General features: G+C 37.4%; 2 protein-coding genes across 7 annotated transcripts; one reads left to right on the forward strand and one right to left on the reverse strand.

Moving 5' to 3' along the window:
• The first annotated feature begins 3,593 nt into the window (after window positions 1-3,593).
• On the forward strand, window positions 3,594-9,575 carry LOC119982588 (LEC14B protein). 2 transcript variants are annotated; one of them, XM_038826056.1, is made up of 10 exons: window positions 3,594-4,113; window positions 4,249-4,766; window positions 5,100-5,219; window positions 6,105-6,182; window positions 6,344-6,520; window positions 6,671-6,748; window positions 7,859-8,034; window positions 8,324-8,485; window positions 8,712-8,772; window positions 9,153-9,575. In XM_038826056.1, exons 2-10 carry the CDS (start codon window positions 4,344-4,346, stop codon window positions 9,342-9,344), a joined length of 1,467 nt encoding a protein of 488 aa, XP_038681984.1. In that variant the 5' UTR covers window positions 3,594-4,113; window positions 4,249-4,343; the 3' UTR covers window positions 9,345-9,575. The 2 variants fall into 2 exon arrangements, with proteins under 2 accessions (XP_038681984.1, XP_038681983.1); XM_038826055.1 differs by having other exon boundaries at window positions 3,594-3,804.
• A 412-nt stretch (window positions 9,576-9,987) lies between these two features.
• LOC119982030 (receptor-like cytosolic serine/threonine-protein kinase RBK2) lies at window positions 9,988-12,917 on the reverse strand. 5 transcript variants are annotated; one of them, XM_038825185.1, is made up of 7 exons: window positions 12,621-12,917; window positions 11,788-12,178; window positions 11,432-11,686; window positions 11,153-11,307; window positions 10,879-10,955; window positions 10,659-10,797; window positions 9,988-10,569 (listed from the first exon to the last, which is right to left on the reverse strand). In XM_038825185.1, the coding sequence occupies exons 2-7, from the start codon at window positions 12,158-12,160 to the stop codon at window positions 10,288-10,290; spliced, it is 1,281 nt and encodes a 426-aa protein (XP_038681113.1). In that variant the 5' UTR covers window positions 12,161-12,178; window positions 12,621-12,917; the 3' UTR covers window positions 9,988-10,287. The 5 variants fall into 5 exon arrangements, with proteins under 5 accessions (XP_038681113.1, XP_038681112.1, XP_038681114.1 ...); XM_038825184.1 differs by having other exon boundaries at window positions 10,659-10,794; window positions 10,876-10,955; XM_038825186.1 differs by having other exon boundaries at window positions 10,659-10,794; window positions 10,876-10,955; window positions 11,432-11,683; window positions 12,621-12,916.
• Window positions 12,918-13,963: the final 1,046 nt, after the last annotated feature.

Consider the following 13,963-nt stretch of genomic DNA (forward strand, 5'->3'; position numbering starts at 1 on the left):
AAGGAGCTTCAGACAAAATAAGAAGAGAACTAGACATGACTAATTTACATGGCTATGGCAAAACCAATCTGCACAATTTCATTCAATGCATTGCATGGTTCATCTGGAATGAGGAGCAACTCTGGCAGGAAAGTCTACACCAGTTTCTGCCTGAAAGTTTCCCCGTACCAAAAAAAGGCATATTTTGAATTCAGATTTGGATTTAGTCAGTGCAGATGCCTGAGGGATTGTCAATCAGAGACAGATGACCAAGAAGGCACAAGGATAAAAGATAAGACTTGTGCATGCAAAGAAGACATTCTATGAAAAACATTCATAAGACTTGCTTCTACCTTGGCCTTAATTCTAAATCTTCCCCAAGGTTAGCAAAGCCCTGTAAATACTAGATTGGTTCTCCAAGAATTATAAATCATGATTTGGTATACTTTACACCTAAGATCCAGAACAACAACCGAGCAATTGAAAATATCAACAAACTGGTTTAATGCACGTCAATTGTGATGACACTCTCGCATTACCTTCGAGGCACCAACAAACAAACTAGTTCTGCTAAATGAGAAATAATAACTCACCGCCTATAAATCAACTCTCTAATTTTATCACTCTGAAACAAATGTAAGAGCTGCCTCTCCTCTATGTCCCTGTAAATTGACACAAAATTTGATCTGATAAAGCGCAAGCACTAAGCCATGCAGGTTTCAGTTAACTTAGGTATCATCGTCATCAAACCAGCAATGCTCATCAGACAACGGTCAAATAGATGTGCAACCAATTAAAAACCACAAAAAGTAAGGTTATATAAAGGGTAATCTTTGTTTTCTTTCACCGCGTTGCTCTCACTAATCATGTCTTTACTTTTATGTACATCAACTCTCTCATACTCTGCTAGGATGTAACAATCCAAGAAGCCAGGAACCAATGACTTGGTAGAAAGTTGTCAATAGAAAACATAGATTAACATAGATAGGAAGCAACGGCCAGTTATATGTTAATAGAATCATGCATCAATTCCTCTGTCAATTTTCTTTTGATCATTCTGTTGTTATTCATAACAATTTTCTCAGCCTTATGTTGGAATGCCCGGTTTAATTTTCAGCCAAGCACCCAGCATCAAGTCATTCTGTCTATCTCCTTTAAAATCCAATAATCCATGTCAGCCAAGGGCACAAAGTCCCAGTTTAAACCAATCCAAACCCTATTAACATTTGTTCCCTTGAACTCTTCACATCATTTGATAAGCCAGTTCACATGTTGTTGGAAAGGTTATTAGTAAGAATGCAACTATTCACTTTCATAAGCAAATATTCAGTACTTCAGTCTTAGTTTAACTAGATACTTCAATGGAGCAAACAGCAAAGGAAGCCTTACTTGAGGTGAGGGAAAACCCAGTCTAAAGCTTTCCACTGAACCAAAACTTTTGCATTTGTATCACTATCCTGTTTCTATTACTTCCATCCACAGGTTTTATGAACTTCCTCTTCTTTTCTGAACATCTACAGCTTATAATTTTCTCATTTCCAGTACCATAGCAATAACATCAATACCTCATCATGCCGATAGCATCTTAGACGATTTTCTTTTGTCTTAACTTCAATCAAATCTACAATTACCTTAAATTAAGTATTTTTGTTTATTAACCCATATTTTCTAGCGTTGTTGCATCCCTACCAGGCCACCACTCAGATTCCCGTCTATGCTACTTTCATTCTTCGAGCATGTTTACGCACGTAAATATGAAAAATTGCAGAAATTACAACATAAGAAAATATCACTTAATTAAGAGATGGGACAAATTACATCCGACTATGAGATCATACACTTAGCAAGGTTAAAAATCAGGTGAAACAAAAGGTGAAAGGTACTAATTGTAGCTAAAGTTTATAGTTACATATCTCTATAATTCCGATTGAGATCTTATGTGAGTTCCATGTTCAGGCGAAACATTGCCAGTTTTATATTATCCAAGAAAATATCATAAAAGTGATATCCTGAATTTCCCAACTGAATGGGATGATGAGAAAGAAAACACAGAGATCTGCAAAGCCACAAACCACAACAGAGTTAAAAGTTAAAAACAGAAACAGAAGCACACAGCACAAACATATTAAGATGATATAGATGATGCTACAAGTGGGAGTTTGATGCAAATACCAAGGATGTGGTACTCCAAAATTAAGCATTTCCAGTGCACGAACTAGTGTCCAGAAACATTTGTGGCAAATGAGACATCAGTATATAGTCTGCAATGCCCTTGGCATATTCTTCTAGCATCATAGGAATTTCGGACTCTGGTTGCCTTCTCCAATTAAATACCTGAATAAGTATAGATGACATGCAGTAATTAGAAAGAAAAAAAAAAGACTTCAAATCATGGTATAAGCCTGTGGATGAATACAAATCCCCTAAGGATTTAAAATCTACTTCTATTAGCATTGTAGAGTCCCATGGTTAATGAGCAGATTTGATATCTCACTGAGATCAAATCAGCCACGCTGTTTCCAATACCAATAAGAGGTATCCAAAAACATCCACAAGCAGACGTGGATAATAATACATGTAATGAAATATAGAACAATGCAATCTGCTTGAAAAGTGCATATACTTCATAATTTGTGTTCGAACTCCAAAGGAAGTCAGTATCCTTAACACATCAAGCTCAGCAAATTCAAAAGGAAATTACTAGCTCCCACATACTGACATGCGAAACATGCACAAAACATCAAAAAAGAATCAAGATTTTGATAAAAATCGTTAGGAATAAAAGCAGCGCATTCACGCAATTCACATAGCATACACCAAAACCCCCCACATGCATAGAAACTGGAATCCAGCACAAAATAGATAGATGCAGAAAATTTTAACCAAGCACGCGAAGTTAACTTTCGGAATGCAAGGAATATGCAAATTTGATCCGTGAACACTCATCTCTAGTGCCAATTGAGGCCCCAAATCCAACTGCTTCAATAGCTCAACAAACGCAGAACCTCAATAACTTTATCAAAATCCTCCTCATATCGAACCAACTTGTTTGGCAAAAGCGAACATCTTTGCTCAGATTCTCCCTAGCCATGACATCAGCGTAAGATAGCGTGTCGCTGAAGAGGCCGATGATGCTGGGGAATGCGCCGGTCTTCTGCGAGGGCGTTTGGTCGCAGAGTTCGCGGGAGAAAGGGAATGGGGTTTTGGTTCTGGGTTTAACGCCGGATCAAGAAGCTCCACTTGGGCTCCATCAAAGATTTTGAATTTGCTTTGGGCTGATAAGGCCCGGCTCATATAACTTTAGTTTTAATGGGCCCATAACGAAACTCTCATCGGGTTTATTCCCGAAAACCATCCTATATCATCCACGTTTCGAAAGAAGATGCAATTGCGTGTGCATTATTAAAAGCACGACACTCACTCTTCCCAATCCGAACGGGACCTTCTTAGGTCCACCCTATTTTCATCCACCTTTTGTCCACCTTCATCAAACACCATTAAATCTAAAAAATATCGTCGAGATGCTCACCTGAGTAAAGACTCTAATAACCTTTAAAGAGTTATTTAGAGGAGGTGGATGGTCACTCTTTCATAAGAGTGGACCTTAGTAATTTCCAATCCGAACGATCTACTGCCAAATCAGTCATCTTTCACCCACCACAAACCAAACTGGTCTCTGTGTTTCATTGATTTCGTCTCATCTTGGCCTCAAATCAAGCTCAATTTCGGAGCAAAAGATGTCTGACTTCTCTTCATCTTTGAATTATCAACGTAGCTTTGTAAGTGTGCGTTGACTTGTTGATAAGGGGAGAGGTGGAGCTGAAAGTAAGTTCGATTTCGATGTTTTTTTTTATGTTTGAAATTAAGGGTTTTGAGGAGGATGTTCTGGGTTTGTTTGATTTGGGTGATACAGATGATTGGATTTTATTACATGTTGAATGGAAAATGGCTCACTTATGATGGAGAAACTTGGTGGTTGTAGTCCCCCTTCTATTGGTGAATGTTATTTATGTTATTACATGGATTTTGCTTTGTTGAAATGATGTATTAAAGTCCAGTTTGTGTCTCGAAAGGACCTAATCTCATGTTACTCAGAATTTAGAAGGAAGAAAAGGATCGGTCTTTGTTTTAAAGGTATTATTTCACTTGTTATGTATGTAAGCTTGATTATTGCAAGCTTATTTTGGCGAAAACTGAAGTAACCTTATTGATCAATGTCAATACTACATTTTTAGAATTTAGGTAAGAATGAAAGTGTTTCGTTTGCAGGATTGGCGAGGTTATACTTAACTGAGGTTGGTATTAAGATTCAACATTTTGGTGAAGCTCCTGCAATGAAAGCTCCCTAGTTTTTGTAAAGTAAGATGTATGATAGTTGGGCCTTGTCAGACCAAATGGGTTATGGTATGAGTAGATTGGAGATAGATTCCGAAACTTGTGATGGTGGCAAGCACATCAATGAAACTGGTAGCAGTGGAAGAAAAAATAGACCGTTGAACAATTTAGACCATGAAGTTGCCCAGCTCACCAGGCTGAGATCAGAACCCCATGAAGGGCTGTGTGCAGCTATACCTGGGAGGCCGAGATTACCTGTGTCCACAGTGAAGATGTTGGCTGGCCGAGAAGCCAATCATTCTGGACGTAGTCGGTTTTCAACAGCTGATCGTTGCCATATGCTAAGCCGATATTTGCCTGTTAATGGTCCTTGGATTTTGGATGAGATGACCAGCAGAGCCTATGTTTCGCAGTTCTCTGTTGACGGCTCTTTGTTTGTTGCGGCATTTCAGGTTTTGTGCTTATTATTATAGATTGAACCTGTTTTTGGGAAATTTTGTCAATTTCGGACCTCCTTAACATGGAAACTTCTTTGGTTACGAATTTGGGAAGAAGGAAGAAATGGATCAGAAAACCATTTTCTTAAAATAACTGTCTCAAATTTTCTTTGAAGTCTTTGGATGCATTTTCAACTTGAGTCTGGGTTTTCTGCGAACAAATTAGTGGAGAATTTTATTTCCTTGTGCTTTGTAGTTAGTGAAGTCCCTCACTCCCTTGGTATTCTGTAACCAACTATTAAGTGCTTTTCTGTATAAATTTTTTGTTTCATTGCATTTTTATTTCAGGGAAGTCAAATTAGAGTGTACGATGTGGAGAATGAATGGAAACTTCGGAAGAACATTCTTGCGAAAAATTTACGTTGGGCAATCACTGATACTTCTCTTTCCCCAGATCAGCGTTTTCTTGTGAGTTTCTCTCCTGATTTGTTTAGAGGGCACTTAATCGATGTCCTTATGATTCCAATACTATCTTGTTTTTATCATAATTTATGGTTTTCCATTTTGGCCACAATGAAATGTATGATACATGGTTTTGATTACTGGATTGAGAGGAATTTCCAGAAATCCTACTTTGACTTATACATGGTGCTCTGGCTTTACTTCTTGATTTCGATAAATAAATAAATGCACTTTTGAGAGTATAATTCACGTAGTTATCCCAGACGATTGTTGAAGAGGAGTGGAAAAGTGATACTAAGATTTTAACTTTAGGATGTATCCGTCAATATCTTACATCAAAATAATATCCCTTATTGCCTTCTACTTGCATTAATTGGGATACTCTTTCTTATGTTACAGTTTTAGTTGTTTGGTTTTGTCAAATGAAGAAAGCTATTGAATAGTTGCTAGCGAGAGGATTTACCAAACTATTGTAGATTCAAATGGATTGGCATCAGGATGCCGGTGTGACTCAGCTTTTACTTTGATCTCAAATGTGGCCTTCTCTAAAATAGAATTCTTAGAATTTAAGGGTATGTGTTAATATCAAATATGAAGTATCTAATGACTTGTACTAAACTAATGAGAAAGGGAAATCAAAATCCATGAACAGAATATTTACAATTTTAGAACATTGGATTTTGGACATTATGATGCTGTTCTTTCTTAAAAGTCTCAGATATAGAATTGATCTCTTTATCCCTTGTAAAATGTGGCATCTGTTTCATCATTCATGTTAATTATTTTAATTTCTTTCATTGTTATTCCTTCATATTGATTGTTTGGTTGTTTATTTCATAAATCTAAGATGTTTCTTTTATGCGACATTCAATATCTACATTCCTGTTGCAGGTATATTCCAGCATGTCTCCTGTTGTCCATATTGTTGATGTGGGTTCTAGGGAAATAGAGTCGTATGCGAATGTTACGGTATGACGTAGTGAGGGACCCCAGTACTGTAATAGAATGTTTGATGGGGGCTGGGAGCTCCAATCGAGTATTTCTTTGTTTTGTTTTGGTCTTACCTAGATTGAGCTTTTGGATCTTTCCACAATATATTGATTCATCCTCGAATTGCATGTGCTTTGTAGGAGATCCATGATGGTTTGGACTTTTCCACTGCTGATAATAGAGGCCATGCTTTTGGAATTTTTTCTGTGAAATTTTCAACTGATGGACGAGAACTTGTCGCTGGAAGTAACGATGACTCTATATATGTTTATGATCTTGAAACGAATAGGCTCTCTCTTCGAATTCATGCCCACAAGGTATCTCTCTCTTGAGTCTCTTCCCTTTTCCTACCTGACCACCCAGTCTCAGATTCCCCATCAACCTTGTATCTAATATAGTGAGCTCAATCTGAGTGTGAACATAAATATTGGTAGTTTTGAAGTTTGTTTTTGTGTTTCAAATTGCAGTCCGATGTTAACACTGTATGTTTTGCTGATGAAAGTGGCCACCTTATCTACTCTGGGAGCGATGACAACCTTTGCAAGGTAACTTCATTTTCTCTTTTTAGTAACAAGATTTAAAGAATTTTTTTTCCCTTTCGTAACTTTCATTTCTTTTTGTCTGGCTGGTAACTTTCATTTAAGTTGACTATAGTTGGTGGTGCATTATATGTGAGTTGAGTGTAGATTGACCTTTTACTTACTATTTCTCCTAGACAGGCTGGTAAGTGGTTTACTGGTTTGCATAAGCTTTGTGGAGGAAAACTGAATTGTTTATGATATAGCTATAGTCACTAGTACTGTGACAGTTCTACTCATAGTTATTTAAAGGATTTTCTTAATCATGATTGCATCATGTCTCAATAAACTCCAAAACTTATAGACCTTGTCCTTTTGTAGTTACATTCATGTTCGTTTTCCATCCCCCTCCATCATCGCTGTAATGTTCATTTTCATATTGTTTGTGAGATAAAGAACAGGATCCAATACATTCACTTCAGCATTTTCCTTTGTTAAGGAATGTTAAAAGTGTTACTTGTATATGGAGTGGCTTTGAAATCAGGAGCACTTATATGAATCGATTGCATTTAGAATTCATTGGATGCATGATGGGCTTCAAATTGAAGGTTGTAGTGCACTTTGAAAATTAGTGAAGAAGACGTTTTAAAGGGAGTGGGTAGCCTGCATTCCATGACATTGCAAGTGCCTCGCCAGGGCATTACCAAGCCACAAATGCATTCCATGTCATGGTAGGAAGAACTTCATCAAGCATCACTTGGTAATTTATGTCGCCTCACAAAGGCATTACCCCTTTTGACATTGAAAGTGCCTATACAATTTTAAGGTTGACAAACAAATAATGTTCATAGAATCTATGAGATTACAATGGTGATTGGAGCCACTACAATCTATTGAGCCTACTGTCGTAAACAAATGATATTGGGTGGTGTTGGCAAAGGATGTAAATGGCCCCCCTTATTCATTGAACTTCCTATTTTGTGCCGTCCATATTTCTTTCAATAGGCCCTGTTGGCTGACTGAATAGATTTGTTCATTAAAAGGGAAAGAAACGGAGGCATACATGCATTAATTTGATATATTAGTTTTTTTTTTTTTTTTTTTGGATCTTTTATGAACACTTGTAAACTTCTACAGGTGTGGGATAGACGCTGCTTCCGAGCTAGAGGGAAGCCTGCAGGGGTCCTACTGGGACACCTAGAAGGCATTACGTGTATTGACAGCCGTGGAGATGGTCGTTATTTTATCTCAAATGGTAAAGATCAGTCTATCAAGCTTTGGGATGTTCGAAGAATGAGCTCCTCTACTACTTGGTATGCTCACTTTTTGGTTTCTCTCTTGAGAGTGCAAGCCCATTGATGATGCATGTATTAAATTTCATCTTCCTTGACCTTTAATGTCTTATTTCTACAGTCTACCTTGTCAATTCAACATCTTCACATGCAAAAATTTTTGTGTTATGAGAATAGCATGTAAATGGGTCATCTTCTGTCGAATGTTCTCCGCTGTTGACTGATTTTTTTTAATATTTTTTTTTTAAAATTTGTAAAGGAGAGTTGGGCAACATTGAGTAACTATGGTCTTATCTTTTTTCAATCTCAGTAATTTAGGACGACCAAGGAATCATGAATGGGACTACAGGTGGATGGATTACCCTACTGAATCAAGAGATTGGAAACACCCCGCTGATCAGTCGGTGGCTACATATAAAGGGCATTCTGTTTTGCGTACTCTTATTCGGTGCTACTTTTCCCCAGCTTATAGGTGAGGAAAATTTGTTTTTTATTTTCATCCGAGGGTTGTGAACACGCTGGGCTGGTGCTAGTATAGGACTTGATTCAGAAACCTAATATATATAATTAGTCACAAAGCGAGTTTAAAATAATATTTGGCTGCTTTGTGAACATGTCGATTTGGATTTCACCTGCATTTGACTGGTTTTGGAAACTTCAATTGACAATGTTTTGATCTCCTTGATTGCTCTTTGCAGCACTGGCCAGAAGTATATCTACACTGGATCTCACGATTCTTCTGTTTATATTTATGACTTGGTGAGTGTTCAAGTACTAGTACTGGTTTTCCTTATCTGGATGCCCTTGCATTAGCGTAATTGTGAATTGAAGATTAAATTGGATAGCCAGCAGACGCAAACAATTCCAGTGTTGTCCACCCTCTTTGGTATTTCAATTGGGTAGTGAATGAATTGCTATGCATCAATGATGTGAATTAATGGTCATCATATTAAAAGTTGAGCTCAAAAGAACATGAAGATCTTCAATCTGGGTACTTTTTGAGCACAAGCATATCTTAGCAATATGACCCGAACGAATGGTACTTAATTCTTATGGAATGTAGAAGTCTGTGGTGCCTGCTCTTATCTAGTGCTTTTGACCATTTTTATGTTCTCCGTTTAACTTGGTTCTCTATTCAGGTAAGCGGAGACCAAGTTGCAGTTCTCAAGCATCATAAATCGGCTGTGAGAGATTGTAATTGGCACCCGTATTATCCAATGCTGGTTAGCTCCTCTTGGGACGGGGAAGTTGTCAAGTGGGAATTCCCTGGAAATGGAGAACCCTCTGTAAGCAGGAAGAGATATTGGAGTAGTCATTCTTACTGGGATTAGTGCTATCTTGATGCAAAGCTTCTATGATACAGTGATGGTTGTAACCAAATAAAGGTGTGGTTTTATGCAGAAAATTGTAATTTCTTTGTACATGTATCTCATAATGAAACTCTCTCTTTATTTTTTTAATAAGTTCCAGAATAATCACTGGAACAATATCTATGTTCATATGTTTCCAATAAACAATATCTATGTTTTCGGTCAATATTCCACTACTTTGCTTGTTATCTACTTGTCTGTCTAATTATGTTATTCATTCATCCAAAGTGTTTTCTACTTTATTTGATTGAATCAACAGGTCCCGGTGTTGTTGTTGCTTGCGTTTACTTCATACTGTGTGACAGTTGACAGCACTCAAAGACCCATTTTACCTTAAAACATTCCAAGGATCTGTTCACTTTATCAATGACCGAATCGGATCTGATGTATCATAAGGGATTTACCTTTTCTATTGATTGGATTAAAAACAATGAGGCATTGAATGAATCGAAAAAGAGATCTTTGTTGGTTCTACCTCCTATTTTTTATGAAGGGGATGAATCTTTTTATCAAAGGATCAGGAAAAAAAAGGGTTCGGATCTCTTGTGGGAATGATTTGGAAGATCCACGTTTCTAACTTCAAAAATATCAATCACCCACAACGTTTTGACTCAAAAAAATCTCTGAAAACAGTCTAATTCGAATGCAATACATTCCTTCAACTTTGTCCCACAAAATTTCTTTCTTTCTCAACTACTTGTGTAACTGTTTTCCAGCTCTTCTATATTTGTACAATAAACATTCTATCATTTGCTTTTGTTTTGCTATAAAAAAGGAATACTTTTTGCTCTATACAAGTATTATTTGTGTGCTGCTACTGTATGTATGAGGCTGTTCAGCAAGGTTGTAAAAAAGTCTGTATCGATGATCATCGGCTACTGATTTTCAGTATCGAAATGATGAATCAAGTGATCATCATCAATTTCTTGAGTGTTTCTGCGCTTGAGAGTTCTTCATGGAAAGTTTTGCAGAGAAATGGTACTTGGGATGTCTTCAAGTAGCTTAAGTTGCCATTTAAGAGCTGCACAACCTGACTCATATGAGGCCGTCTTATCGGAGACTGTTGTATGCATAAAGAAGCAACCAAGAGCATAATACCCATCTGCCGAGCATTGTAACTACCATTAATGGCCAGAGAGGGGTCGGTTAGGTCTCTGATATCGTTCTTCTTCAGTAAAGGTTTCGCCTGAAATGAGTGTAAGAATCAACGATTATCCATCTAATATGATGCGTTGATGCAGCGTAAAAAGTGAGAATGGGACGAGAAAAACATACCCACAGGACAAGGCTTTGTTGTGAGTAGTCTAGAGCTCGGCGACCAGTGGCTAGTTCCAGGAGCAGCACTCCAAACGCGAAGACATCGGTCTTTTCATCTACTATGCCATGCATTAAGAACTCAGGAGCAAGATAACTGCAATTGTGAAAAAGTTCGTAAATGGAACATATTATAAAGAGGCAACCAGCAGAGAAGGAATGTCTTGTTTTTACAAACCCAAATGTGCCTTCAAATTTGGCAACATAATGGTGAGTCCAATGCTCCGGTAGCCATTTCGCGAGTCCAAAATCACAAATCTGAACCACAAGCACCGGCCATTATTCAAATCATGGAATACCAAACATTCATTAAAAACTATGTAATGTATCTCTTTTATTACATAGGACCAACATCTCTCCGAACCCACCTAGCCAAAACTAGTTTACGACCAGTTGTGAACCATCTACCATATTCAACACTTAACACCAAAAAAAAAAGAGTTCTGTAAGCGTACCTGAGGCTCAAAATCCTCTGTGAGCAAAATATTGGCAGCCTTGATATCTCTGTGGATAATCCTCCTTTGACAACCCTCATGAAGATATAATAAACCCTCTGCCGTCCCTAAAGCAATCTTATACCTAATATGCCATTTTAGTTTCTCCTTCGACCCTGTGAAATTCAGCGAATCTTTACTCAGACTAACTCTCAAACACATTGACATACACATACAGCTGCATAAATTAACTGTAAACATTCAAAGCTGACAAATCTCCAAAAGGTACTATTAACTAACCGTACAACAATGAAGCTAAGCTTCCATGAGCAGACAATTCAAGGACTAAATGCATTCCTCCTTCAATGCCATAACCAATTAACTTAGCTGTATTAGGATGGTTCACATGTGCCATAATCCCAAGCTCCGACAAAAAGTCCCCGGTCATCTCATCCTGTGTGCCTTTAGTTAGCCGTTTAATTGCTACATATTGCCCATTTTGGAGACATCCCATGTAAACCTCAGCATAACCTCCCTTCCCAATCATATTCTCTACTAATAAAAATCAAGTTAGGACCAAAACTTCCCCAAATTGTATGAAACTTCAAATTTTATGCTTGATATGGAAAATTTCAAAATGTCAGAAAATCGAAAACCTGGATTGAAATTGTTGGTTGCAGCTTGAAGCTCTGATAGAGTGAAATTTCTACTGCCAGACTTGGAGTTACACATATTGGTTTTAGCAAAAAGATCAGGTGCCACCACAACATTTTCTCTCATACTACTGCTCCTCGTGATTGATAAGAGTTTGAGGACACTGAGAGATTGTAAAGATCCAACAGATTTCTTTGTTCCACCTCTCAATAATTGCATGAAACCTCGCCATCTAGACGCATGTTTTGATTTATTTTCAGCTTTTGAGTATGAGGAGGAGGATCGATCTTTCGAAGAACTTGTTTCGAAGTCTTCGCTCCTAAAATAGTCCTCAAGAACTCCTGTAGGAGAATTAGAATCCACCTTCTTCTCCATATTCACATATCACAAAACCTGCAAAAATAAAAATCAACATTCCACCTAACTCATATTTGAAAACTGCGAAAAAGATGATAACTTTACCATCAACGAAAACAGAGACACAAATTAGAGCAATTGGGTTTGCTTATCCAGTATGAGATTCATTGCAGAAGACCCATTTCAGGAAAAAAAAAACATTGAATAAAGGGGAAAAAAGAATTGAAAAACAGAACGTGAGTCAAAATGAACAAACTTAAAGTCTTGAAGAGACAGACACAAAGCAACAAGAACCCAAAAAAAAGTGTGAAAAAGACAAAACAATTTTTGAAGAGGAAAGGAACCTAAAGAAAGAAAAAGCTGAAAGTGAAAAACCAATCATACGTAGTAACAATGGCATCAGATAACTTGTTTGAGATCATATAACTAATTCTCAAGGAAAACCCAATAGAAGAAGAAGAAGCAAGAGCAGACTTACCCTTTTTGTGATAGGAAGCTGAAAGTTGTGGGAGAGATTGAGAGAGAAAACAGAAGAGAAACGGCGAGGGAAACCAGAAAGAACACAGGACATAATAATAAATTCCACAATTACTCTTACCCTACACAGCCTTTTCAATACACCGGTAGAACCCATAATGATTCCATTATTTTTAAGGAAAGAACAAATTGAGTTATTAAATTGCGAGGAGTAAAGAAAACATGGATTTTTTTTTTTTTTTTTTTTTGTGGAATTCAGAGGAAGGAAGATCTCCAGGGATTCCTTTCCTTTCCCTGTGGAAGTTGCTTATTGTTGGTCAGAGCACGGTACTGTTAGGTCTGTTTTGTTCTCCCTCTGAAGTGGCACGTGGCGTTAATGAAGCACGTGCACTTTGATACATACATAAACCACGGTTCTGTTGAAATAAATAAAAAAATGGAAATAAAAGGCTAATTTATTCTATATACTAATATATACAATTCTAATTTTTGTTCTTGTTTCACATTTTAGGGGGATTGGTACAAGAAAATCCCACACATATACATCAATTGTCTCTTATTAAGTTGTATCAATGTGGAGAATGGGAGATAGCCTGGTTGGTCAGGTTGTCTGCCCAGGATCTTGAGGTCCAGGGTTCTATTCTCATCAGGGGGTTTAGGATTTGGGTAGTTTTCCATCCGCTGTGGTGGCCTTCATGCCCCTCGGGCATGGCTTAGCGTGTGTGTGGCCTGTGGGCCTTTCAAAAAAAAAAGAAGAAGTGTTGTATCAATGTGTGTAGTTTTGGGTTCGATTCTCAGGCTTAGCGTGTGTGTGGTCTGTGGGTCTTTCAAAAAAAAAAAAGAAGTTGTATCAATGTGTGTAGTTTTGGGTTCGATTCCCACCGAGAGCAATATCTTGTAGTCACTCAGTGAGTTTTGGTCTAACTTAGAGCATCTACAGCGGTGCTTGTAATATCAAACACTCCAAAACCATTATCTCTCTTCTCATTTATCCTGCATGACACAATTTAATTGGATGATTGAATCCCATAATATGCACTATTCATCAACACTTCATACATTCCAACACTCCATACTCACTTTCTCTATATTCTCTCTCTTCCTTTTCATATCTCTTTATTCATTTTCATCTTCTTTCTCTTCCTTTTCATCACCTCTCTCTTCCTTTTCATCAACTATATACATACTCCAACTCTTAAGTATCCTTTTTCCACAACTAAATTTTCAAATGTCATTTTTCACCCATTGTGTGCATATAGCGCTATACTTATAAAAAAGTAGCATTTCAAGTACTTGAAATACACTCCATTATACCTATTGTGAACATCTAGTACTTAACTTATC

The sequence above is a fragment of the Tripterygium wilfordii genome, chromosome 17 (genome assembly GCF_013401445.1).
Source record: "Tripterygium wilfordii isolate XIE 37 chromosome 17, ASM1340144v1, whole genome shotgun sequence".
NCBI classification, from domain to species: domain Eukaryota; kingdom Viridiplantae; phylum Streptophyta; class Magnoliopsida; order Celastrales; family Celastraceae; genus Tripterygium; species Tripterygium wilfordii.

Excerpts from the sequence above, each read along its gene's own strand:
- LOC119982588 (XM_038826056.1), top strand. The coding sequence starts at position 4,344 with ATGTATGATAGTTGGGCCTTGTCAGACCAAATGGGTTATGGTATGAGT. Across the intron at positions 6,183-6,343 it reads AGTCGTATGCGAATGTTACG|GAGATCCATGATGGTTTGGA; the intron begins GTATGACGTAGT and ends TGTGCTTTGTAG. Across the intron at positions 6,521-6,670 it reads TTCGAATTCATGCCCACAAG|TCCGATGTTAACACTGTATG; the intron begins GTATCTCTCTCT and ends TTCAAATTGCAG.
- LOC119982030 (XM_038825183.1), bottom strand. The coding sequence starts at position 12,160 with ATGGAGAAGAAGGTGGATTCTAATTCTCCTACAGGAGTTCTTGAGGAC. Across the intron at positions 11,308-11,431 it reads CTTAGCTTCATTGTTGTACG|GGTCGAAGGAGAAACTAAAA; the intron begins GTTAGTTAATAG and ends TGAATTTCACAG. Across the intron at positions 10,570-10,658 it reads AACAAAGCCTTGTCCTGTGG|GCGAAACCTTTACTGAAGAA; the intron begins GTATGTTTTTCT and ends CACTCATTTCAG.